The sequence below is a fragment of the Erpetoichthys calabaricus genome, chromosome 5 (assembly GCF_900747795.2).
Source record: "Erpetoichthys calabaricus chromosome 5, fErpCal1.3, whole genome shotgun sequence".
Classification (NCBI taxonomy): Eukaryota; Metazoa; Chordata; class Cladistia; order Polypteriformes; family Polypteridae; genus Erpetoichthys; species Erpetoichthys calabaricus.
This window is the reverse complement of record NC_041398.2, coordinates 31,627,184-31,653,260: the sequence shown is the minus strand read 5'-3', so window position 1 is coordinate 31,653,260 and position 26,077 is coordinate 31,627,184. Positions and strand designations below refer to the sequence as shown.

The 26,077-nt window shown below is 38.0% G+C and overlaps 1 protein-coding gene across 1 annotated transcript in view; it reads left to right on the top strand.

Annotated features, from left to right (window-relative positions):
- eif2ak3 (eukaryotic translation initiation factor 2-alpha kinase 3) overlaps positions 1-26,077 on the top strand; it is an 85,327-nt gene that overhangs the window by 46,475 nt on the left and 12,775 nt on the right. Inside the window, exons 2-12 of the mRNA XM_028792711.2 lie at positions 7,663-7,792; positions 14,992-15,186; positions 15,440-15,570; positions 15,654-15,891; positions 17,315-17,480; positions 17,568-17,708; positions 17,807-17,929; positions 18,247-18,473; positions 18,891-19,003; positions 20,252-20,374; positions 25,841-25,990. Coding sequence (XP_028648544.1) covers positions 7,663-7,792; positions 14,992-15,186; positions 15,440-15,570; positions 15,654-15,891; positions 17,315-17,480; positions 17,568-17,708; positions 17,807-17,929; positions 18,247-18,473; positions 18,891-19,003; positions 20,252-20,374; positions 25,841-25,990 — 1,737 coding nt within the window. The remainder of the gene's footprint in view (positions 1-7,662; positions 7,793-14,991; positions 15,187-15,439; positions 15,571-15,653; positions 15,892-17,314; positions 17,481-17,567; positions 17,709-17,806; positions 17,930-18,246; positions 18,474-18,890; positions 19,004-20,251; positions 20,375-25,840; positions 25,991-26,077) is intronic.

The window sequence follows — 26,077 nt, the reverse complement described above, 5'->3', positions numbered from 1 at the left end:
ATATACATTTGTTACATTAATACAGATGTGTTTTTTTCTTCAGTTTATCAAATAAAAATTTGTAATTCTTGAGGTGTAATTATAAAATTACCGTTTTAGTTATGTAGTACTTGTTTGCAAATCTTTAAAAAAGCCTATTTTTTACTAAGCAGCACTTTCAAATTTGTCTTTCTTTTCTTTTCCCAATTAAAAATGTAAGCTGCCGTGTTTTAAACAAGCACACTGTCCAAATTCAAGTAGTGTCTGTTTTAATTTAAAGGAGAAAATAAAGGTTTCAATTCCTTAAAGTAGCTTTTCTTGACACCGGTCTAATTGCACATGACTTCTCAGACTTTTTTTTTTCCTTTCAGTTTATATTGCACTTTCTTCAGTGTAAAGGCTAATATATCAGTCATTCAGTCATTTTCCAACCCGTTATATGCTAACACAGAGTCACAGGGGTCTGCTGGAGCAAATCCCAGCCAGCACAGGGTGTCAGCCCACTGCAGGACACACACAAGGCACACACTAAGGACAATTTAGGATCGTCAGTGCGCCTAATCTGCATCAATCTCTTATTCATTTATAAAACAAGTGTTTACCTGCCAGCTGATCACTACTCGATAATCTCAGACAGGTAGTGAGGGTTGGCTGGGAATGTCGAGCGAAAACCTCTTTTCAGAATAGGTTCACCATCCACCTCTGGAAGAGCCTCTCTTGCTTGTTGGGAGAGAATAAGGATTTTGAATGGACTATTTTCAAGATCTCAATATTAGAGGCAATTGCAAGTAGCTCTGGCCAAAAAGCTGTTGGTACGTGTCAGTGCATCACCTTTAAGACCTGTTGATAGTCCCCAGTTGGGAAGGAACTTTGTCAAATTGAAGCAATGGGATTCCACTCAATGTTAGGAGATTTGACCGAGATGCACTGACAAAACAAGATTGTCTGTGACAACATTGGCTTAAGTGAAGTCCCATTTGTAAGTGTAGTTTTGTAAGTCCATTAAGTATTACTTTGGTTCTTGTAAACCATATATAACTACTTGGCAATGATTGGAAAGATGTTTCCCAGGCTGTTCTAGTCAAAACGAGGGGACTGTTGACCTCAACTGGAGATGTTGGTGCGAGGCAGAAATATTCATCAGGTTTATGAGTTCTTTAAAGTCGTCATATGCTCCAGGAACATTGAGGTTGGCTCCATTTCTGTGGCTGATGTCATTGCAGTAATTGCCAAGGCAGCAAGGATGGATGAGAGGAGACTGAAAATGGGTAGGGTGCATGTATGTGTACACATAGAAATATGTATCTGTGTGTCACTCTAAAAAATCCTTCTCATATTTGAAAGGCATTGCTGCAGTCCATGCCTGGTTTCCCCAGCAGGGATGTGCACAAATTTCTACCTAAACAGTGTTTTAGTTTTCTCTGTGGTGAAAGAATTTTTGTATTTATCCAGGCCATAGTACATTTAGGTTGTAGTGCTTACATTCTCTTTCACTAAACAATTCTTCTCGCCATACATGCATTTTCTAAATTGGACACCCAATATAATAAGAGGAACTTAAAATGATCTTTAGCTTTTCCACTTCAATACCTTGTTTACTCCATATCCTTACTTATTCTTTTTGAAGTTGGTGGTGCATAAGATTAGATTGTTGCTTGTCAGTTAGGATAGGAAACCAATTCACGTTATCACTAAAACAACACTGACACCCACTTTGGGTTAACCAAATTAATGAAATTTTGAGAACAAGGTTTTGTGAATTTAAGAGCTATGTCATGCATTGAGCAGGTGTAGAGTCCTGTACACCAGGGGTCCCCAACCCCCAGGCCGCAGCCACCTGACAGCTGGGCCGCGGGAGAACTGCCGGCAGCGGAGACTCACTCAGACTTTTCAGAACCCTTGCAGCGGCGCTGAGAGAGGGGAGACACCGAGGTGAGAGAGTATTGCAACAAAGTATTTTTATGGTCCCGACAGTTTCCACATATGACACAAGTGTATAGAAATCTCGTTACTACGAAGTACATTCAGCAGATACTTTCATTACAACGAAGTGACCTTGAAATGCTTCAATGAATCATCCACAGAGCAGTTAGATCTGTGGTCGCAGCTCAGATGTGCACATTTGCACAACGATCCCCAAACAGAAACATTGTTAAAAAAAAAAAATCTTTCTTCGAACTTTCCTCGTACTGTTTTTGCTGTTTTTGTTTTCTGTGGTTTTCAGTGATACCTTATGCTTATTGCTTGTCAACATTTGAAAAACATCCATTGGAATTTAACTCTGTCATCCTCCTATAGAAACGGCAGACACGAAAAAACGATAACAGTGTTAATTTTTGTGATGTGCAATCTGTTGGAATGACAAATGCAATGCATATGTCTTTGTTGTATGCAAAAAAAAGAAGGAAAATCTCGGTTTGCAAACGTATGCGAACTGCTTAATAACTTAATAATAATAGAAATGTGATGTAAATTGTGTATGAAACTGCCCTACCAACCCGCCCCGCATCCTCAACCACAATAACCCCCCCTCCCCCAACCTGGTCCCTGGAAAAAGTTTTTTGTAGTAAGGTGGTCCTTGCTGTCAAAAGGTTGGGGACCACTGCTGTACAGTAATAACTCATTCTTTGGCTGCCATGGTGCTTCATGTGATCTCAACATTACATAGTACAGTATAAAAGAGGTATACAATTAGAAATTAACTTAAAAATGTGAGAGAAAACATTATGTAGCAAGTATATGCATTATATTTGTGTAATACTTCATCAACCAATAGGTTTATTCTGTGTTGAAAAAACCCTAAGTACTGCAGTTGTGATTTTCCTCTATGAATGTAAATATTACGATAAGCAAATGAGGGAAGAGGTGGGTCTTCAGTTCAAAGGCTCGATTTTGTTTGAATGCACACCCCTGTAATACATAAGGATTTTCAAGAAATGGTTTATTAAACAAAATTTTAGATAAAATACATGTGTTTGGGAAATTGTGGACATTTTAACTAGATAACAGATGTGTGGAATGTACAGCATTAATATTTTTTCCTTAGACGTTTTGGTATTGTTTACTGCTGTGCAGTGTGGGTCCTGATAAAAGTCTATTGTATGAAAAATTTTTGTTTTCACCATTCTCCATGGAAGAGTTAGATTAAAAATTTTTCTGGTTGCATTACTATGAAAAATATTGGGCAAGTAACACATAAAATGTAATGTAAACGTAGAGTATTCCTTTAAAAAAGTTTGATGATGGATGGATATAGAATATCTGAAATGAAATTCATTAGTATGTGAAAGCAGTGCATCTGGCTGCATTAACACATTGGGCAGGCTGAGCAATATAAATTGCTATAGATCCAATTCAGAGCTTGGACATGTACTTGGTCTAACCTTATCTAAACAAAATGAACAAACCTGCTTAATAAATTTCAGCTTCTATACTGCAGTTATCTTGCACAAGGCAATAATAAGGCATGGAAAGAGACAAAGACAATTTCAGGACAAACGCATGCTTACCCTGTGGAGGCTGATAGAAACTTGCACAGACACTGACATTCAGTCAGTCTGAGCCAGCTTATTGTGAGCTGATTGAATGACTTATAAATCAGGGTTTTTTGTGGAAGCTTGCTCAAAGCCTTCCAGTTGGGTAACAATATGTTATACTCTCAATTGCCTTAATGTTTGTGGAATTTATTATATAAACTTTCACTTCCAGCTCAAAAATGCATTTTTTTTTTGTTTCATCGTCATTCTCTTTAACTGTTTCCAGTCTTTTCTTTACCTTAAACTGCATTCTTATATGCACTATAAAATGCTGTGTAACTGTATTCAGTATAAGAGAAGCCTAAAAGAACTTTTATGATGCTTTGTGTTTATGGATGTGAACAACTCACTTTATATAAAATTGGTATGATGGCATATAGTAGAGCTGTACTGCCTCACTTTTTAGTTGGATTAATTCCCTGACTAATGTTTGTTCAAAGTTCGCACATTCTGCCCAGGGTCATGTGAGACTCTTTAGGATGAAAATTTTTGTTGATAGTTCAGTGATGCTAATATAGGCTGTGACGGAAAGTGGAAGCAGTCGTTACTAACTCTGACAGACTGATATAATGATGTAATGACTGTACTAGCCTGTGGTTTAGTGTTGCAGTTCCTGGTACAAAGTCTGTCATATCCCTTCACTCCATACTGTATGTATGGTGTAGCAGACAGCAGGTAGGCACCAGGACCCAGTAAGCGCTTGCATGTGCAATCTCTCTCTCTCTCTCTCTCTCTCTCTTCCTCGCTCTGTCTGTGTCTCTCACTTAACTGCTTAGCAACAACAAATCTGCCGGATGTTTTGGAAAGCTTGTTGGCCAATGAGGATCTAAGAGAGGGTGGGTTGTCGATCCTGAAAAGCAAAACAAGGAATTGACATCATGCCCATTTGTGTGGAAGAAAATTCTGAATGTGTTAAAATGTTACCTACTCTGAAATAATGAACTGCACATGGTAGTGATCCAACTTGTGGTAGAGGTGGGAAAGGTTTAAGTTCTCCACACAGCAATGCACTAGAATCCCAAACATGCATTTGGACCATGCACATAGCTGCTAGACAGTGGCTGAACTTCTAATGTCTCGGACGTGTCTATGTTACTGACCTACAATTGGCGCGTGACACTGAAGCTGGTGCGCATCAGGTGAAGTCTGTGCCCTATATCTTCAGGACTCTGTTTGCCTTTCATGCGACTGCGGAAAAGCACATTTGCAGTCTGTCTGCCGCCAGACCAGGCTATCGAGGCTTTCAACTCCACATTGTACCGCTGATTCTCAATCTGTCTGCTTTCCCTCTTAAGACTAAAGGGGAGAAATGTGACTGTTTTAGTAGGTAGTCATCAAGGTTTTCTTTCTTTTACTCCTTGAGAATGCGTTATTGAGGGGCAGGTGAATTGAATGATTGTTTTCAGTTCAGCCTTTATGTACTTCATTTCATTCTTGTACTGTTTTTGGCAGAATTGAACTAATGGTGCAATTTTTTTTTTTTTTTTTGCATTGCCACTATCACAAGAACACCTCACTTATTGTCCTTTAAGGGCAAACAATTGAGAATGAAAAAAAATCATACATTATATATGTAATGACTTTTTCATCACAGGATAGAGAGCTTCAATTTAGCATTAAACTATGTAACAATGAGGGTGTGTACATATGTCCGTAGTCCTTCAGTGTGTTTTAGCACCACTGCACCCACACATTTAGAGACTGCTGTGTCTTTTTTCTTTCACCTCTTGCTATAAGATGACCAAATTCCTATGTGCCTATAAATTTCATGGAGTTGGTGGAGGGCTATGTCAGTGTTCATCTGTAAAGAGTAAAAAAAAAGTTAAAGGTTATTTTCACACTGAAAAGGAAGGAAGGTTAAAGACCAACATTTCAGCTGTATAACGCAACGAAGGCTCAATAGCCAAAATGTTGTTTTGTTTTTAACCTTCTATCCTTTTAAGTGTAGAATTTACCTTAAAGCTTAGTTAAAGCTTCATGAAAAAGTTTAACTATATACCCTTTTGATTTTCTTAAACCCCATCTAAAATGTTATTCATGGTGCTGAGAGTGATGGTTCATTTCGCAGATATAAAGCGATACTCATTCCAAGTTTATCTTTATGAGATTTAATTTTTCAAACACTGTTTTTGCTCATTCACTGGAACATCATTGTGATTTTAGGTACATGTGTTTTTGCACTCAGCCTGAGATCAGAAGGTCCCTTGATGAAGAACATTTAATGTCACATTTCCACTTGTATAGCTCCTTATGAGAAGCATTTCTATCCTGAAGTCTGCATGTCTTCTTTCAGGAATCTGTTGCTGTGTGGAAACGAACAAGCTCCTCAGAGATCCTTGAGTCAGATTGCTAAAGCAGCCTCCTATTCCTTCCTCATAGCTACTGTCGCATCTGCACAAGTTGTTTAACCTCAGCTTTGAGCAGTGTCTGTCTTTATGGTGACCTGAAGTATTCACTTCCAAAGATTATATTATTCAGTACATTGGAAAGTAAACTATCCCAAGGACACAAAATATAAGACATCCACATCATCATTAGCACATTTCCAAGGTGGACACCATCATAAGTTGCTTTATCCATATGCTGTTTTTTTTTTTTTTTCTTTTTCTTAATACTATTTCTGTGCTATTAGCCCAGGTGGACCAAGTAACCAACTCATGCTGTTATAATAAGACTCTGGTGAGGTTTGAATCTGATTTGCTGCTTTATGTATTGTATAACTAATAAAATAAGTACCAGTTTTTAAATGCACCATGTTCTGAAAGGGGATGTTGATGGGAATTGTCTGTACCTTTTCTTTGTAACGTAACAGTGTTTAAAAAAAAAAAAAAAAATATTGAGCAGTATGAAGTCACAAGCAGCATTATAAAAATGATGGTGTAGGAGAAGGGTTTGCTTTTTGTGTATTTACTTACATGACTGGGTAGCTAGGAGTTTGGAGGTTCATAATGTAGCCACTTAAAATAAGTAGAAACATGCTGGACACAGGAACGCATTTATTCACTCATTTGCTCATTTTACGTGAAACTCAATTCACTTTAAAAACTCTTTTAGGTTGAGGCCAGCTTTGACCTAGTAAGGTACAAATCATACATGCACGTTGTAATTCTCCCCTTGCCTTCCCCGTCCTCAGTATTTCTGAATATTTTTGTGACTTTCTAAAGACAGCACAGTGTTAAGGACTAGATCAACAAATTTGTTTTACGTTATTGCCCAGTACTTTGGCCATTAAGCCTCACTACCTGCTTGTTAAGCACAATGCATTGGATTCTTTTGCACGGTCTTTCTCAGTTTTGGTACTGAAGTCCTGTCCTTTAGATTAAGGACATTTTGTTTCCCCTTCATCCCAAATATTTGTACAGCTTGTATTGAAGTGCCCTTTCTGTGTATTTCAATAACTTGCAGAACTCCTTATCACATTTGACTACTGGTAAGACTGAAGGATTTAACAATTGCTCGGCTGCCATTGCAGATAAAGAGAAGATTAAAGTCCAACTCTCTGAAATGAGCCTTAAAAGAAAACCACAGCCTTTCTATTTGTGAAGCTGATCACACGCTGTGCTCTTGGGTTGAGTTCACTGATCGGCTACAAGTCAAGCATTTGATTTACTAAGTGCCCACTGAATACAGAACTTGACTCTGCAGCTGTAAAGATTTGAAGGAAGTTGCACATTTTAAGCAGAGGCGTATAGGAATCTTAACAGGCTTGTCTATCAAGTCCTTCATGCATGTTCCAATGGACAGTGCAGGGAGTAAAGCATAAACTATAAGCACCACATTGCTGAATTGTGGTGTGGCATTCAAAACATTGTTGGTCTTTATTTCATAGTAGAAATTAAAAAAATATATATATCTGTGCTTTACATAAATGAGTTTGTGTGTTGCTTTGGATTTACTTATCTGCTATGTAACCTAATGCAAAATGTGACTTTGTGTGTGCATCTGTCCATGAAGGCTTTTTTCTCAGCTGTCCATATCCTGTATATTTCAATCTTTGTTTCGGTTTCTCTTTTTCCCTAAAAATCTGCCCCCCTCTTAAGGTTTAATAGCCTTTAGTAAAATATTATTCTTTGCTCGTGTTTTTAAGGTGGGATGTTGCGTTATTTGTATCTTATGTCTTCTCCATATTTTTTTTTCCTTTATTTAGGTCTCTTGTGATCATCAGCACTTTAGATGGTCGAATTTCTGCCTTAGACCCAGAAAACGATGGCAGGAAACAATGGGACCTGGATGTGGGCTCCGGATCTCTGGTGTCTTCGAGCCTCAGTAAGCCTGAGGTAAGTTCAAGCCTTCTTGTTTTCTGTAGATGTGGCACACAAGGCTTGTTAAGACAACAGATTTAACAGGAATGCAGAAATTCAACTGGGCTTGTATTGGCCAATGGACTCAAAGAATGCCCTTGACAGGTGAATGGCGTGAGGTTGAGCAAGCAGCATGAATGTATAGGCACTTGATGAGGTAGATGAGATTGCACTGAGCCACACTGAAAGAGCCAAATAAGATCAGGGAAGCAGAATTTTTATTGAAGGACAGTCAAAGGAAGTAAATGGCTGTTTTTGGCATGGCTGTGGAATAAACAGTCTCTCCACCCTTATTCTTATGTATCCTTCTTCCTCCTATGGTTCATCTTCAAATAACAAACATGTATATATTGAACTTGGAACACTTACACTCCATTAACTGAGGCATAACTGTGAATGTGTGTTTGTGTGTGGGGGGGTTGGGGTGGGAGAAAAGGAATTGGGTATGTTAAAATAAGAATAAAAAACTAAGCTTTTGACAACCTACCAGGTGTCATCAGGGGAAAATGACTATACATAAAGGAATCAAAGGCGTGTGTATAGATATATATAAATATATATATATATATATATATATATATATATATATATATATATATATATATATATATATATAATATAGAGAGAGAGAGAGATAGATATATAGAGATATATAGATTTATATAGAGATAGAGCAAACACTTTATATACTCAGTTGACTCTAACCTGATCTCACATCTTACCTGGCACACTATTCCCTATCACAATGGTGTATCAGAAAGTACAGCTCGCATCCTCTCAAATCAGGCATCAGAATAGCCCATTAACCTGCAAACTCTCTGTGGACTGTTCTTTTGAATGCCCAAAGCAAGAAATCGTATCGGAGACACAGAACACATTATTCATTATACCATGCAGTGCATGCCCAGCTGTATACGTGGGACAAACATCTAAAAACACTTGCAACACGCATAGAAGAACATTGTGATGCTGTCAGACGGAAGGACACATGATCTCTGATCTGTACACATACAAGTTAAAGCGAACACATGTTTAATTGGGACACAGTGCAAGTAAAATTCACTGCTAATCCTAAAAGTGCCAGAGAGCTGGCTGAATCATGGCTGTCAGATGAAAACACCATTAACAGTCATTTGGACATTTTAAGCCCAAGCATATGCAGGCTTAAAAAGAAGAACACTTCCATAATATAAAGACTTGATGACCAGTACCTTCTGAACCCCACCTTATTGATCTAACCCCCCCGCCCTCCTGATTTGCTATATATTGCCTCTAATCAGATTCCTCTGATGATGACACTGTGTGTGTGTGTGTGTGTGTGTGTGTGTGTGTGTGTGTGTGTGTGTGTGTGTGTGTGTATAAACCCAGAAAAGCATTAATGCTTGACAAATTGTTTTATGTGCTTAGAGTGTTTGCACTGGTTCCTGGCCATTAGTTAAAATCAAATAAGGATCTTTTTGTCTTGTCTATGGCTGACCTGACATCGTGCCTATGTCTTTAGCCCAGTTTAAACTTTATCTTGCCCCCCCACACCTTGGAATGTGTTCACTTTACTCAAAAGCATTAAGAAATATCTGAGTATAGTTTCAAACACTGTAATGATGCTTAAGTGGTATTATTGCTATAAATAGCAGTGTTTTGTGTACATTCTCTGCTCCTTAATCATTGTGCAAGCCTGAATTGGGTTTGATGTGTATCTGCATCATTTGCATCTTTGACGGAGATATCCAAGCAATATTAAGTACTGTGTCGCTTTATTTTTATTTATTATTTTTTTAAATCATGTGGGCATTTGTATAAATATAAATATATTCCTAATAAATCGTCCTACTACACTATTAGGCAATTGTATTTGTGTCTTGCTTGTTACCTTTGTATTTGCAAGTTTCACTTTTGAAAAGTTCTTTTGCTGAACATTATGCCGTAACTGGATGTTTGGGTTGTGGGAATGACCGCCCGTTTAGATTTAGACTGTATATAAAGCTACAAGTCTCTCTTTGACTCTTTGACTGACACAGAAGAAATTCTTGGCCATTTGCAGACAATCTTAAGAAGGTTTTTTTTAGCTAATGGATCAATCTCCTGGGTCCAAGGCCAGCAAAAAATGCACCTTTTAATGGTGGAAAAAAATCAGAAAAGTGCAGTAATGTTTCACATTTAATAGTCAGAAAAGCCCATCTTTGTTCTGGTCTGCAGTGTTTGCAGAATGGTGTCACTAATAAGTAAGATCTTTGGCGCCCTAAATGTAAGCATTTCTGAGTGTAAATCGGCTGCATCATTGTTAGAGTCCCAGCTGTGTTAATTGTTTTTTTCTTATTCTTATAATCTTGGTATTATTTATGTTTCATTACCAAAAATAGTCATCCCTCTGTTTTTTTGCTTATTACAGCTTGAAATAAATTTCCCTCATTCCCATCTTTCTCAGCATCCTATTTGCATTATTGCATTTGGCAGAGAGGTACATTTTGCAGTGTTTTTTGTGTGCCTGCCATTTTCAAATATGGGGCCAAGGGATGACTGGTGAGGAAGCTTTAACTTCTGAATATGAAGAAAGGTGGACATTCCTTTTTATATATAATATATATATATATATATATATATATATTAATATAATATATAGAATTTTATTGATTTTATTGAAATCTCGCATATAGCTTGAATGAGTCCGTGGTTTGCTAAACTTATAAGAAAGAAAAAGAAATTCATGAAAGCTTAGTGCAAGTTTGCCAAAAACTGAAGGCTTTAGTGAAAATGTACCATGGCCCTTAACATGTGGATTGAAGATCTAACAGAAAAACATGCATCACCTACCCTCTTTAAACTTAATCCCATGGTGTCACAGGGAACCTAGCTTGACCAGATGGCTTTGGGTGAAAAGCAAGAAACAACCCTGGATGGGGCAAAGGTGCATCAAAGGGCACATTTACACTAAACTAATTTGGAGCGATTAGTTTCCATATAATGCATTTCTTTGGAATATTAAGAAAACTGAAGTACCCAGAAAAAACATGCACAGATACAATGGGAATATGCGTACTTCACACATTACTCGTCTCAAGATTCAAACCATGACACCTGTAGTGCTACGTAGCAATGCTAAGCAAGCCATTAATGTTTTATGGGGGAAGGCTTTTAACATGTGTGCTTATAGGGGTGAAGTGCAATGCTAATCGCTGTGCCACACTTAATATTATGTTGGTCTAATTTTATGGGACAGGGGTGGTGTCTTCTTCTTTCGGCTGCTCCCGTTAGGATAGCTGATATTTACAAATTTCACTTTTTTACAGGAGGTATTGGGACAAAACCCCCCACCCCACAAAGACTAAAGGGACTTCTACAATTCATACAATACTCAGAATTTCATACCACATCTACAATAACCTACCTACCTTTTTTTATTAAGATGTGCAATTATTTTTAATTATTTTATTTTTCTGGAAGTATAATAACATAATTTAATTCACTTTTTAATTGCCGGACTTGCTCCTGCACATTTATTTAACTGGGATGTTAAAACGATCACTGCAGTGCGTTGGTACATCATTACTATTGTGTAACTTTAGCTGTTCTTATATGCATTATCATGTTAACTGTTCATTTCAACAGGATATGGCTTTCAGAATGTAAGCCTTAATTACTACTAGTACATGTTAAAAGGGTGTTATGTGTATAATTGCCTGGACATGAGGTTAATTTCTATTCATTCTATTTATTTGGTGTTTTTGTTTTTTCTCCTTTTTACTTGCAGATTTTTTTTTCCAAAAAAGCAGGAATTTTGGAGTTGATAGTGAGTTAATAACAAAGCTTATGTTGGCAGTTTTTTTTTTTTTCCTGAATGATCATGTCAATTTACTATCATATCATAAGTGTTAATTTCTGCTTTACACCGATGGCTAATGACTTCGGATGATCCTGAAATAATAGGTTTTGTAAAAAAAATTTCCCCCTCCAATATCCTGGTAGAATCTAGTGCCAGTCTCGTGTCATGCGTATTAGTACTTCAGCTGAACCTGTTTGTTTTTATAGCTTACACTGAACTTTACTCTCATACGGGCTTGGGATCATTATTCATCAACCAAATTTTCTTTTGTTCGGCAAGACATTTTCAGGAAATCTTTTCTGTCTTTTTAAAGAGTTTTGTTAAACTTTTTAAGCAAGATCAATAAAGCTTTTTTTTTAAATTGATACCCTTTCAAGTTGTGCTTCTCTAGCACTTTTTCCAGACTCTGTCGGACAGCACCAGCCTCTCACCCGACTGGCTGCTGCCAGCTTCAATAGGCAGCTGATTGGTTGTGCGCGTCATCAACCTCTGGTACTTTGTAACCAGGCAGTCTGATTTGCAGGGTCTGTCCTCTCAACACCAGTCTGCTTAGTGATTAAGGCTGCCCAATACCATTGGTTTAAAGCTGTCAAGCTGAAATGCCGCATTTACCTATGTGTGCATCTGAGGAATGTGGCAAAACAAGTCAAACAGTGTCACATCAAAGCGATTAGGATGCAGCCAATCTGCACTGAGTCATCCTGTAGTAGATTAGAAGCTGAGGTAATGTTGTGGCAGAAGGACGATGATGTCATTTCGTTGCATAAAACCCCTCCCTCAGTTGTAAAGAGTTCTTTAAAGAACATTGTCTACCCTTGTGCTGCAGTACTTTGTTTCTAGTTGCTAACCCACATGTGCTCATTGGCAGCTACCCTACCTCTATGTGGACTGCAGGTAGAGAAAAAACGTCATCTAATAATAGGTCATTTTGTATGGCAAATTTTGTCTTCTTCGCTTACTATTCCTATAAAATAAGACAGAAAAAAAAATACCAAAATAATTGCTTTGCATCAATAATATATACATGGTAGTAGTGCCCTGCTAACATGAAGTCTACTATAGAGCAATAGGAGGTGTGCATTAGGATTTCTGTTTGGAATCCCCACAAGTGTTAAGATATAATTTTTAAGTAGTCTTTTGTAATAAAATAAAATGGAGACTCCACTTTGCACCATGCTGATCTCTGTACATGTCTACAAATAAAACCTTTTGCTTCTAGACAGTCTGGTGGGTCTGATGAAGCTAATGTTGTTTGACAAGCACTACTACAGTGTATAAAGCCAAAGTGCTCTGCTGTCTGCATTTATGTCTGTTGAGGGCAGATGTGTTCTGGGACTAGGCTGTGGTCTTCCCTCTGTATCGGTCTGCACTTGAGAACAGTGTTCATTTAAAAGTACGCAGAGAGTTGAGTGAGAGGAATGGGGTTCACTTGTAATCCTGTTATTTCAAAGCTGTTTTAGTTCAGAGACCCTTAGGTTAGAAGTTTTTCAGATTTTAATATTTATCGGTAAACAGAATTGAGCAATTGCCTGATTTTTTCAAAGAAATTAACTGTTTATTACTTTTACTGGTTAAGTATTTAAGGAAAATGCAGTGACATAAAAAGGCTTGTGTCTCGCTCATTAATAGTTTGTGCCATTCTAGATGAATTTAAATTCAGAATCTTGTACTTGCTGTTATGAACTACTAGCAAGTGCCATTTGACTGTTTTAATACTACTGTTTTATTGCCATGTCTAGAAGTACCAAATATGAATGTTTATTAGTACTGAAAATGTGTGGAGAAATCTTACTCCCAGTAGTGTGTAGATTACTAAACAATTCCTCTCAGTCTCTCCAATTGTTCTGCACTGCCTCTGCACAATAATATCGACTTAATCAACACAGTGGGTTTGTTATTGTTTCACACCAGTAGAGACCAGGTTTATTTTCTATCCTGACCAGTGACTGCATGTTTACATGAGTGTCATTAAGCACCCTTTTTTCAATGAAAATTAAGATCTTGGATATATATTTTTCTTAATGTGTATTTGTGTGTTCCTTTTTGATTAATTTATGTTCAGTTCATGGTGGACTCCTGCGTTGTGTCTAATACCACCAGGGTAAGTTCATTTAATGGGTTTATCTTTTGAATCTAGAATTTTTATTTTTGTTACTTTTTATCTTCACTTACCAGGTCCTCCCTGCGTGGAGTTTGCATGTTCTCCCCGTGTCTGTGTGGGTTTCCTCTGGATACTCCAGTTTCCTCCCACAGTCCAAAGACATGCAGGTTAAGTGCATTGGCGATTCTAAATTGTCCCTAGTTGGGTATGTATGTGTGTGTGTCCTGCGGTGGGTTAGCGACCTGCCTGGGATTTGTTCCTGCCTTGCACCCTGTGCTGGTTGGGATTGGCTCCAGCAGACCCCCGTGGCCCTGTGTTAGGATATAGCGGGTTGGACAATGACTGACTGACTGACTTTTTATCTCCATTTAAAACACATGTTCAATGCCCATTTTGGGGTATAATTAGTTTATTCTGATTGGAGTTATCTTGCTTGGTGAACCAGTTACAGGATGGCAGAGTAGATTTGCACAAAGTTATTGGAATAGTGAACTTTGGATTTTTAATGATTGAAAACAAATGAACTATCCAAATATTTTCTAACACTAAATAATTCTAAAATCAATTTGAAAATTCATTTTTAACAACTGTTGGCCGCTTTGAAACGATTTGATGTACGTTCTGCGCACATTAGGTGATGTTGCATGTTGAAACTCTTGTTAGTAAAATATACTGTAATGTTGAAGGGAAAATATATTTGTGCTGAAAAACTGAGTATTACATCTGGGATGGGTCTTCTAGGTCCAACTTGGACTGTTAAATTGGAGCATTTAGAGTGTGACACTGTAGATGCTCTGGCAAGAACTTAGTTGGATTTCTTTGCAGCTGGCCTTGATGTGCCTACCTTTCAGTACTTTTCATTTGGTGAAGGCAAATACTGAATAAACGTTTAGTTAGCCTAATACATCTGCTTCTGCCATCATCAGTTGCGTAGAGCAGAGGCTACATTATGAAATTCAGCAAAAATATTTTTCCTAGTGCTTTCCTGCATTCATTCTGGACAAAGCAGAAATTTAAGTTTGTTTGTTTATTGTGTATGTCTCTTTGTTTCCTATTTTATGAGTGAAAGTTGGTTTAAGTGTAAAGAAATATATTGAAGTAAAGCCTTCATGTGACGGTATCACTGAAGTTCCATTTCTTCAAGTATTAGACATGGTTGGAATGACTTCAGTTACTAGTTTTGTGAAGGAAAATAAAACGTTTAATGCGTCTGAACCATTTAATATTTTGTTCTCCCGCTTTTTCTCGTTGCAGGTTTTTGGAAACAAGATGATCATCCCATCTTTAGATGGAGCCCTGTTCCAGTGGGATAGGGACCGGGAGAGCATGGAAGCTGTTCCTTTCACTGTGGAGTCCCTCTTGGAATCATCCTACCGCCTCAGAGAAGACACTGTGCTGGTGGGAGGAAAATCTCTTACCACCTATGGTCTAGGTGCCTATAGTGGCAAGGTGAGAGTTTTCATGGATTCCTACAAATGGCAAATTCTGTGCCCTGCCACTATGCACTGTTCAAATCTGATAATTCCTTATTGCAAAGACTTGATCACACAACTCTGTTGTTGTATATGAGGGAGTTTTGCATCTGACTATAATAAAGATGGCACGGCAGAGGAGCTTAATAATAAATGTGTGACTGCTATAGCTTCACTGTAAATGAATCTTCTATAAGATGTGTTTTACATTTTAAACTTGTCTACTCTAGTTGAGGTACATCTGCTCTGCAGTGGGCTGCAGCCGGTGGGATGAGAATGAGCCAGAGCCAGAGGACGTGCTATTGCTTCAGAGAACGCAGAAGACTGTACGGGCTGTAGGACCACGCAGTGGTAACGAAAAGTGAGTGACACTGAAGTGGAAATGATATTTGAGGACTTCCTCAATGGTCTCCTGTGTCTATAACCTAACCTGTTTTTACCTAGGTGGAATTTTAGCGTGGGGCATTTTGAACTTAGGTTTGTTCCAGAAGTCCAACCTGGGGTGAATTTCTTAGAAGGGGATTCCCACAGCAACAGTGTTAAAGATGATACAAAGGTAATTCGGGAGGAAGAAGATCCTGCTGCTGAAATGAAGGATATGGTGATCAAGGTCTCTGTGGCTGACTGGAAGGTTATGGCCTTCAATACAAAACATGGTGGGAAGCTGGTTTGGGAGCATCAGGTGAGTGTGCAGGCTGGTGAACTGAGTGAACCTCTCTTAATGCCTGTAGCCTGTTGTGTGGCGTAGTTGATGTGTTGTGAGCTTCACAGTATTTAAATATATCCATAATAAAAAGCAAATGAGGAGTAGTATACTTTAATATTGAGCCATTAAATGTCCTTCCTATGTCTGCTTGTGCCGAGTTAAAAAAAATAAAATAAAAAAGTGCGTTAATTTATTGCCTTTTATATTACTTTTCATGAGGCTTTATTAAACATGTTTTGCTGCTGTTACTTTTCCTTAAGATTGTGTTCGGTCGATGCACTCCTAATTGAAGTCTATTTCAATATTTTATTTCAATGTCGCATTTTCAGGGAATATTAAAGTATATCATGAGAAATAATTTAACATTGTTTCCTGATAGGTTGCAACCCCATCCCCAACAATTTCATTGAGGTTAGGCACAGAGCAAGAACTGCCTAGAATGGGCACCTGTCCATGCATTTTACCAATGTATACTATGTTTAAGAAGTAAAAAAATGACAAAAAAATAGACACAGAAAGCATGCACACTTCATATAAACAGTAACCAGGCATGCGATTTAGACCCAGAATGGTGGATTTCTGAAGCAGAAGCATTATCCACTCCTCCACCATGCCACTGTAGAAATGTTAATTTGTTATAATTACAGTAATATTTACAAAGGGGCCTTATGGCTGCATCTGGACTGCCAAGTTCCTGTATATCAATCTCTCATAATAATATGTATATTACCTTTAAATTCTGTAACCAAAAGTATTGCATGCTTATAAAATGTTTCCTGAGATTCTGTCTAATATTAAAAGCACATAGTGCTTTGTTCTATGGATAGCAAAATGAATTGCATACATGAGTTCAATTAAACACTTGTTTCTTGGTCCTGTTATGCTATATTTACATTTGAAAAGAATTGTATTAAAGTAAACTGAATATAAAAAAATCAAACACCAAAAATATTACATATTTTTCATTTTTCCACCAATTAATGGAAACCATGTATGGCTGCCTAGATGCGAGGTGAAGGGACTTTACTGTATTGCTGAATGATATTTGCCACAGATGATTTGCACTTAACTAATTATGGGGTATGGGTCAGACTGGTGTTAGGTCTTGCACTTATCTCAAACCAGGTGAAAAACCTTATCTATTTAAATTTGCAATTTAATATAAATATAATTCATTGATTTTTAAAAAGCTTACACTTTATATTGCAAATATGCAGTTCATCTTTAGTGACTGAGCGTCTGATTCGGAGTACCTCCCGTGTCCTGATTCTGTCTACAAGTGATTAATAGAATGCTCCTCAGATGATTTTTTTTTTCTTCATACCTGCAATTGTTTTTCTTGTTAGGGCTTTATGTAATTTTAGTAGTAGGAACTAACAGCTAAATATTTTTTTGTTAGTTCTGCACTCCCATTGCTTCAGCATGGCTGGTAAAAGATGGAAAGGTGATTCCCATTAGCCTGTTTGATGATACTAGCTACACCTCACGCAATAGCGAGATTCTAGAGGATGAAGAAGACATTGTAGAAGCAGCCCGTGGAGCCACAGAGTCCAGCGTGTACCTAGGTATGTATTGCAGGGCAAGAAAATTAATTGCAGTTCTACAAAAACCTGGAACAAATGTATATATCTTGTCTTTATTTTGTGTTTCAGGCATGTTTAGAGGACAGCTGTACTTGCAGTCATCAGTGCGCATTTCTGAGAAGTTCCCTTCAAAATCAAATGCACTAGACAGCAAGAGCAACGAGAATGGGGTTATCTCCCTGCCTACAGTCAAGTGGAAGCCACTGATCCGTAAGTAGCAGTTATAGTGGGGTTTTTGGTTTATGTTAGTGCACTTGGATGTAGTTAGTTTAAATCTTCACTCCTTTTCTACATGTTGTTCCTATTAGATTCACCCTCAAGGACCCCTGTCCTGGTGGGTTCGGATGAGTTTGATAAATGTTTGAACAATGATAAATTCTCCCATGAGGAATACAGCAATGGAGCCCTGTCCATCCTACAGTATCCTTATGGTATGTTGGAGATTTACTGCAGTTAATGCTAAGGAATACCTTGGTTTTCTTGAAGTGTGCACTGGCTGTCTTGATACTGTACCTGCTTTTCTCAATTGTGTTGCTTTGCACAATACCCTTCTACCCCTCAATCAGCTCCACATATTTTGTATGCATCTCTAGCAGCTACTTTGTAGAGATTTCAATTCTGTCTGAATGGACAATGCCGTCTGGGGCATCATAATTAAAGGTGACTGAGTAACAGCAAGACACCAGCTAGATATGCTTTCAATACTGTTCTGGCAGCGATACACTTACATCGATTCTTAATTTTGCAGACAACGGATACTATTTCCCATACAGCAAACGCTACAGGGGTCGGAGAGAGACTCAAGTGAGTGTTCTCATGCACCAGGACCCATCTCGTGTGGAGCCACGCCAGAAAGATCCAGTGCTACTGCTCCCCTGGTGGAAGGAGATCATTGGCACCATTGTCTTCTGCATTGCAGCAACTACCTACATTGTGCGAAAGTTCTTCCATCCAAATTCTGTCCACATAAGCAGAGTATGTAACTCCATGTTTCTCCTTTTTCCCCTTGCAAGAAAATACTTAATTTTCCAAATAGATGCTAAAAGTGTTGGCTTTGGGTGAGGGAAAGGTTTTAATAATTTTCTGCTCTCTTATGAGAGGTCAAAGCACATACATTTCCCTAAAATATCCGAACTTTAGTTGGACACTGCAGTACTTTTAAAATCTAAAACTTTATTTTTCCTCCTTGGTAAAAAGCATCCATTACTCTAAATTGGTGTTTTAACAAAATTCTCATTTAGTGAGAATTGATTATACATTTTAATTTGCCCTGTCATTGACAGTTTAAATTCTCTGAAATATTAAGTTTCTTTTTCTACTGTTTCAAATTTGGTTAGTTTTTTTAAATCTAACCTCATTGGTTTTTCTAAATTTTTCCCCTCTTTCTTAAAGCAAAGAAAGGAGTCTGAAACCCAGTGCCAGACTGATAGCAAATTTGATGAGGGTAATGAGGAGTCCCGTGACATCTGTGGCATTGATGGCAGGAGCAGTGAATACATCTCAAGGTAATTTTGCTTAATAATAGCAAACATAAGAAAATCATCCAGATCAATCTGGCTTTTTTCTGAATAGCATTTTTTAAATAGATCACAATCTCAAGGTTGATTTTCTAAAGTACAAGACACTGCAATTCAAAATCAAACTCAAATTCAGGGAAATATCAAGTAATTCAAATATGAAATAAATCCCGGGGAAATTTTTCAATATTGTGCAAAGTCTTCCAAGTTCTGCCCTCCTAGTTGTGTAACTATTGAGTTTGTGCCTTGCACCAGAACAAAATTACTTTGTGAATGAATAGTCTTCCAGCCTGTTTTATCTTTGGTCTGTTTCCTTAAAGTAAGCAATTGGTTCACATCTTTTATCATTTCCAAGCTAAATTTCTAAATGAAAGTGTTCATGTGACAGGTTATTTCTTCAGTGAAAATGCTTCACTATGTCAGACAAGTTTTTCTTTTTGAGTGGGAAACAGTTTAGGAGGCTACTGCTTGATCAGTTAGAGCATCAGCATGGGAGAATGTAGAATTTTTAATCCTCCCAAAATTAACTGTGTAGGTTCAGGTAAGTGGGGATGCACCAGTAGTACTTGATGGTACTAATATTGGTCTGATATATCCCTGTACATACTGTGTCAGTATCGGCTCTATCTGTTGTTTTTTTCTGAGTACCAAAATGTAAACAGGGACAGGTTAATTTCCACTAGAACTGTTACCTTCAGATTTGAACATTTTTTAATTAATAATTTTGAACACTTTATTTAAATCTTCTTTCCTATTTAACTCTAATCAAAAGGAGAGAGAAAGGGTATACAATAGAAAGAAAAATGTGAATAGCAGTAGTGTTTGTGATTGGATCTTTTGCTCCATTGTTCACTTCCAAAATTATCATCTGAAAGGCACTATGACTGTTAGATAGATAGATAGATAGATAGATAGATAGATAGATAGATAGATAGATAGATAGATAGATAGATAGATAGATAGATAGATAGATAGATAGATACCTACCTACCTACCTACCTACCTACCTACCTACCTACCTACCTGTTGGATGCTTTTGCATTTTTGAACCTCTGTTCTCAATAATGTTTTAACCTTTATGGAAACAAAAGTGTTCTGAAAAAATGTAAAATTAGTTTAAAGGCATCTCTCACAGTGTTACTCGCAATGGTATGCTAAAACAGTAGGAAAGGTGATGCCACCTGAAGCCATCAGTCAATAAACAACATTTCTGTGTTACTTCCCTCTCCCTTGTAGGTATCTTACAGATTTTGAGCCAGTTCAATGTCTTGGACGTGGAGGGTTTGGAGTTGTTTTTGAAGCCAGAAACAAAGTGGATGACTGCAACTATGCCATTAAGAGAATAAGGCTACCTAACCGGTAAGGCCAGTGCAACAATAAAATTTGACGGGATAAGCTTTGCTTGACAAGACATTCTTTAAGTCATATCTCATAAGTTCCCCTATGTATCTGCCCTCTGGCTTTTCAGATGCATCATCAATTTTTAATTTAAATCCTTTGATTATTGTATTGCATTCATTATATTAAAATTAAAGAAGATACACTTTTTGCTTATGATAAAAAGAATAATAAAAATCTGTGGTCTGTTATTGTAAGCATGAAATACCAGGAGAAAGGGTTCAGTCTACCTTCACTCTTTTCATTTGGCCAATGTAAAGCTCTTTTGAGTCATAAAAACTTTTGGATGGGCACTTCCAAGACTGAATCTATTAAGCTTTTACTCATATTTTTATATATCTTGACTACTGTTTGAAATAAACCATTTGTGGTTCTCAGTTACTTATGTTCCCTTACAAGCTGACTTAGATGTAAATATGGTTGACAAAAAGTTTAACAGTTCTCTGAATCCAAAGAAAAGTTTCAGTTCAGTCTGTAACACTTGAAAAACAGGGTAGCATATGAAGAGGTAAGGTTAAGAATGCATCCCATTTCTAAGCGAGTAGCCTCAAGAATAAAACCACCTACCTAATATTGTGTAGGTCCCCCTCATGCTGCCAAAACAATTTTGACCTGTCGAGTCATGGACTCCACAAGACCTCTGAATGTTTGGACTTTATAGCACATCCCACAAATGCTTAACCGGATTGAGACCTGGAAAACCTGAAGGCCAAGTCACCACCTTGATCTTATTGTCATGTTCTTCAAATGAATTCTTGAACAATTCCTGCTCTGTGGCAGGGTGCATTATCCTGCAGAATGAGGCCACTGGCATCGGGTAATGCAGTTGCCATTAGGGGGATGTATGTGGTCTGCAACAAACTTTAAGTAGGTGGTAGAGGCCAAAGTAAACTCCACATGAATGCCAGGACCCAAGGTTTCCCAGCCAAAATTTGCATAGAGCATCACACTGCCCCCTGCCGGCTTGCCTTCTTCCCATAGTACATCCATCCCCCTGCCATATCTTCCCCCCAGTAAGTGACATGCACACACCCAGCCAATCCACGTTATTCACTTCACCTGTCAGTGGTTTTAATGTTGTGACTGGTCGGTGTATGTTTGCCACCTAGTGGTTGAAATAAATACAAATTATCAGGCCTTTTTATCATTATCCATATTACTAACCGAGAATGGTAAACCGGATGGACGCAGGGACATCCGGCCATGGGCCGTAGACGCAAAAGACGTACTGCGCAGGCGCCCCCACAAAACCCCCCTTCCAAGCAACGGAAACCGGATGCAAAGCAATGTAAAATAAGAAATGAGGCGCCCATAGCACACAGAAAAAAGGAGTCAGACGCGAAACGGAACACACACAAAGAAGAGAATTGAGACCCACGACACACAAACACCCCCTCCACTAACAGAGATAAAATAAAGTGAGGCAACGCCCCCTAGCACAAAAAAAAAAAAAAAAAAGAAGTCAGACGCGAGCGCCACACAAACCCATTGGACACAAAACGGGACAGACTACGGACATAGCACACGAAACATACACAAAAAGCAGGATTCGGACCCACGACCACACTAACATAAATAAGAAATGAGACACAAAGCACCATTACTAAACGAACCGTCCGTATTAAATATACGTCATCTGAACACATTCAAATTATGCAGCATAGGTCGATCTCATTACACTGATGCACTATTAACCGTTCAATCACAGAAAAGGCTCCATATTAACAGTGAGTGCGATCCTCCTTATTACTTATCCATATTTATAACGCTGAAGAACAAATAAGTCATGAATTCATGCTCACGGGTACAAAACGATACGGCTCGAGTGACGGGACCAAACACACGAACCCGCATGAAAAAAAACAATACATGTCGGACGACTAACCGACATACAAAAACGGGCAAGGCTCAATACAAACAATGACCACCGTAAACTGCAACGGGCTTCTCACACAGCACAGGGAAATCGATTACGGCTCGAGAATAGCACGTCCCAAATCCTGCACATACAACGACGCGCCTCTCAAACGGCACAGACAAAACATATACATCAAGGACATCAACGACAGACACCTGCTAAACGATTGCGCCAGTTAGCTGACAACGTGTTCAATAATGAGTCCACTATTCATGAAAATTCATTGGGATTAATGAATGTCATTTGCAATCATCGTCATTCACTTAACTTCCCTGAAGAAACAACTGGCAATACAAGTAGTGAATTTACACGTTATTGTCAAAAGGGTCAAATTTGACTGCCTCCTTTACATTCATATCCTGCATATCTACAGAAGCTTCTAACTAACGAAGTACCTGAAAGTAAAAACTTTATGAACTGCATTACATCCTACAATAGTTCATTTGCTTTTGCATCTAATGGCATCCACTCACTTACTCAACACCATTGATAAACTTCTACAAACGTTGATGATTAAGAATATTCCCTTTGGAGGAAAGGTACTTTTATTAGGAGGAGATTTTACACAGTGCTTAACTATTGTTCCACATGTCATGCGCTCGGCTATTCTTCAGTACACCTTAAAATATGCAGACAATTGGCATTGCTTTCAAAAGAGTTGCGGAGATATTTGGAACAACAGTCTCATTACACCAAATACCCCTTTTAACACAACAAACTATATTCTGTCCAAAAAATATTAATGTTGATCACATTAATAACCAGGTGATTTCATTACTTCCTGGAGTGGCACAGCTTGGACCCACGACCACACTAACATAAATAAGAAATGAGACACAAAGCCCCATTACTGAACGAACCGTCCGTATTAAATATACATCATCTGAACACATTCAAATTACGCAGCATAGGTCGATCTCATTACACTGATGCACTATTAACCGTTCAACCACAGAAAAGCCTCCATATTAACAGTGAGTACGATCCTCCTTATTATACTTATCCATGACGGGACCAAACACACGAACCCGCATAAAAAAAACAATACATGTCGGACGACTAACCGACATACAAAAATGGGCAAGGCTCAATACAAACAATGAACGCCATAAACTGCAACGGGCTTCTCACACAGCACAGGCAAATTGATTACAGCTCCAGAATAGCACGTCCCAAATCTTGCACATACAACAACGCGCCTCTCAAACGGCACAGACAAAACATACACGTCAAGGACATCAATGACAGACACCTGCTAAACGATTGCGCCAGGTAGCTCACAACGCGTTCAATAATGAGTCCACTATTCATGAAAATTCATTGGGATTAATGAATGTCATTTGCAATCATTGTCATTCACTTAACTTCCCTAAAGAAACAACTGGCAGTACAAGTAATGAATTTACACGTTATTGTCAAAAGGGTCAAATTTGACTGCCTCCTTTACATTCATATCCTGTATATCTACAGAAGCTTCTAACTAACGAAGTACCTGAAAGTAAAAACTTTATGAACTGCATTAGATCCTACAATAGTTCATTTGCTTTTGCATCTAATGGCATCCACTCACTTACTCAACACCATTCATAAACTTCTACAAACGTTGATGAATAATAATATTCCCTTTGGAGGAAAGGTACTTTTATTAGGAGGACATTTTACACAGTGCTTAGCTATTGTTCCACATGCCATGCGCTTGGCTATTCTTCAGTCCACCTTAAAATACGCAGACAATTGGCATTGCTTTCAAAAGAGTTACGGAGATATTTGGAACAACAATCTCATTACACCAAATACCCCTTTTAACACAACAAACTATATTATGTCCAAAAAATATTAATGTTGATCACATTAATAACCAGGTCATTTCATTACTTCCTGGAGTGGCACAGCTCTTTCTAAGCTCTGACAAAGTTGACTCCGATGACTACAATGACCATCTTAATTTCCCCTTAGAATATTTGAACACTATTAACCCAGCCGGATTACCACAACACAATCTTAGCCTTAAAAATGGAACAATAATCATGCTATTAAGAAACCTTAACACTAAACAAGGTTTATGCAGTGGTACACGTTTAGTCGTCAACACCATGCCACACAATGTTATTAAAGCAAAACTTCTTACAGAATCACATGCTAACAATACTGTTCTAATTCCTACAATTACCTTACAACTTCTGACCTGGAATTACCTTTTACACTTAAACGGCGACAGTTCCCCATTAAACCTGCCTTGACCATGACCATCAACAAATCACAAGGACAAACCATAGACAATGTTAGCATCTACCTCTCTGAGCCCGTTTTTGGACATGGACAACTTTATTTGCTTCCTATATGCGTCATCTACACCTTCACACTATGCTATATCTCATTCATACATCACGCTCTTTGTAAATTCACAACACCAGGGGTTGGCGAGCAGGGGGCGGAGCCCCCTAGTTCCACACTAATGAAGAAAATATTTTGCAAAGCATAAGCAGTGCATTAGCTGCAGAAGTAGTGTCTGGAAAGCAGAAAACACTAATGAATACTAGCTTTACAAGGAGCTGGCTGACCACTTGCCTTCAGGCCATCTTGAAATGCAAGAGAAACAACATCCTATTTTTCAATAATAAAATTAATTGGCTTATAGTTTTATTCAATGGAAGATACTGTCTTTCCAGAATCTGACAAAATGGTGGCTTATAAATACGTTCTAAAAAATTTTAACATGAACATGATTTACAGCTCAAAAAACCTTGCCAATCTTACCTTGCTTACTGTGAAAAAATTAAGTCAACATTTGTAGATCCCTCCTATTGTGTAACATACTACTTTGTAATTTATTGCATGTGTCTATTGTTCTCTGTGTGAATTAAAACTTTCAAATGAGTGTGAGTGAAGATGCAAATTTAGAATTATTAACCTATGATTCATTAGTCTTGGGAAAACATATCCTATGCTGTTGCACCCTATTCCTGCTCTACAGTTTACTGTCTGAGGTCTTGGCTTAGTTCTCAATAGGTAGGTATAATGAGTGGCTTTTGTATTAAGTATCTTATACTTTAGAGTTATCCACTTGTAATTCATAATGCAGCTAGACTTCAAAAAAAAAAAAGAGAGAAAATGTTACACTTCTAAAGTATATGCTTTTTTTTTTTTTTAATGACATTTAGCAATCCTCTCAGATGTGAATTATGCAGCCATTGCTTCTTTATAGATATATGGATGGTTCTAAGGATAGAGAACAACAGGTCACAAGTGTATGCACCAGCATAACATCTACTTGTCTTGTAGTACATATTAGAAAAAACTACATGAGAGAATTGCTTACCTCTAAGGCTGTGTTAATTTGCCACACTAAATTTTGTTTTGATGCTTTATGGTCATATTTCTACTTTCAGTAAGTCATTGTCCAAGATTTGATTGCTCACTATGCCGAGAAATCCACACAGTCTACAGTACATTCAATCCCCTTTCCCTCTTGTTCAGCTCTGAGTGAACTCATCTGTGCTTTCCTACAGGGAGCTGGCAAGAGAGAAGGTGATGAGAGAGGTGAGGGCCTTAGCCAAGCTTGAACATCCTGGCATTATTCGATACTTTAATGCCTGGCAAGAAACACCACCAGAAGGATGGCAGGAAGAGATGGATAAGCGTTTGCTCAAGGATGCCAGGTAAAGAAAAGCTCAAACCTGATTATGCTAATGCACTTACGCCTATTCACTTGTGGTGTTTGATTATGTGCTTTATACATGTAAAAG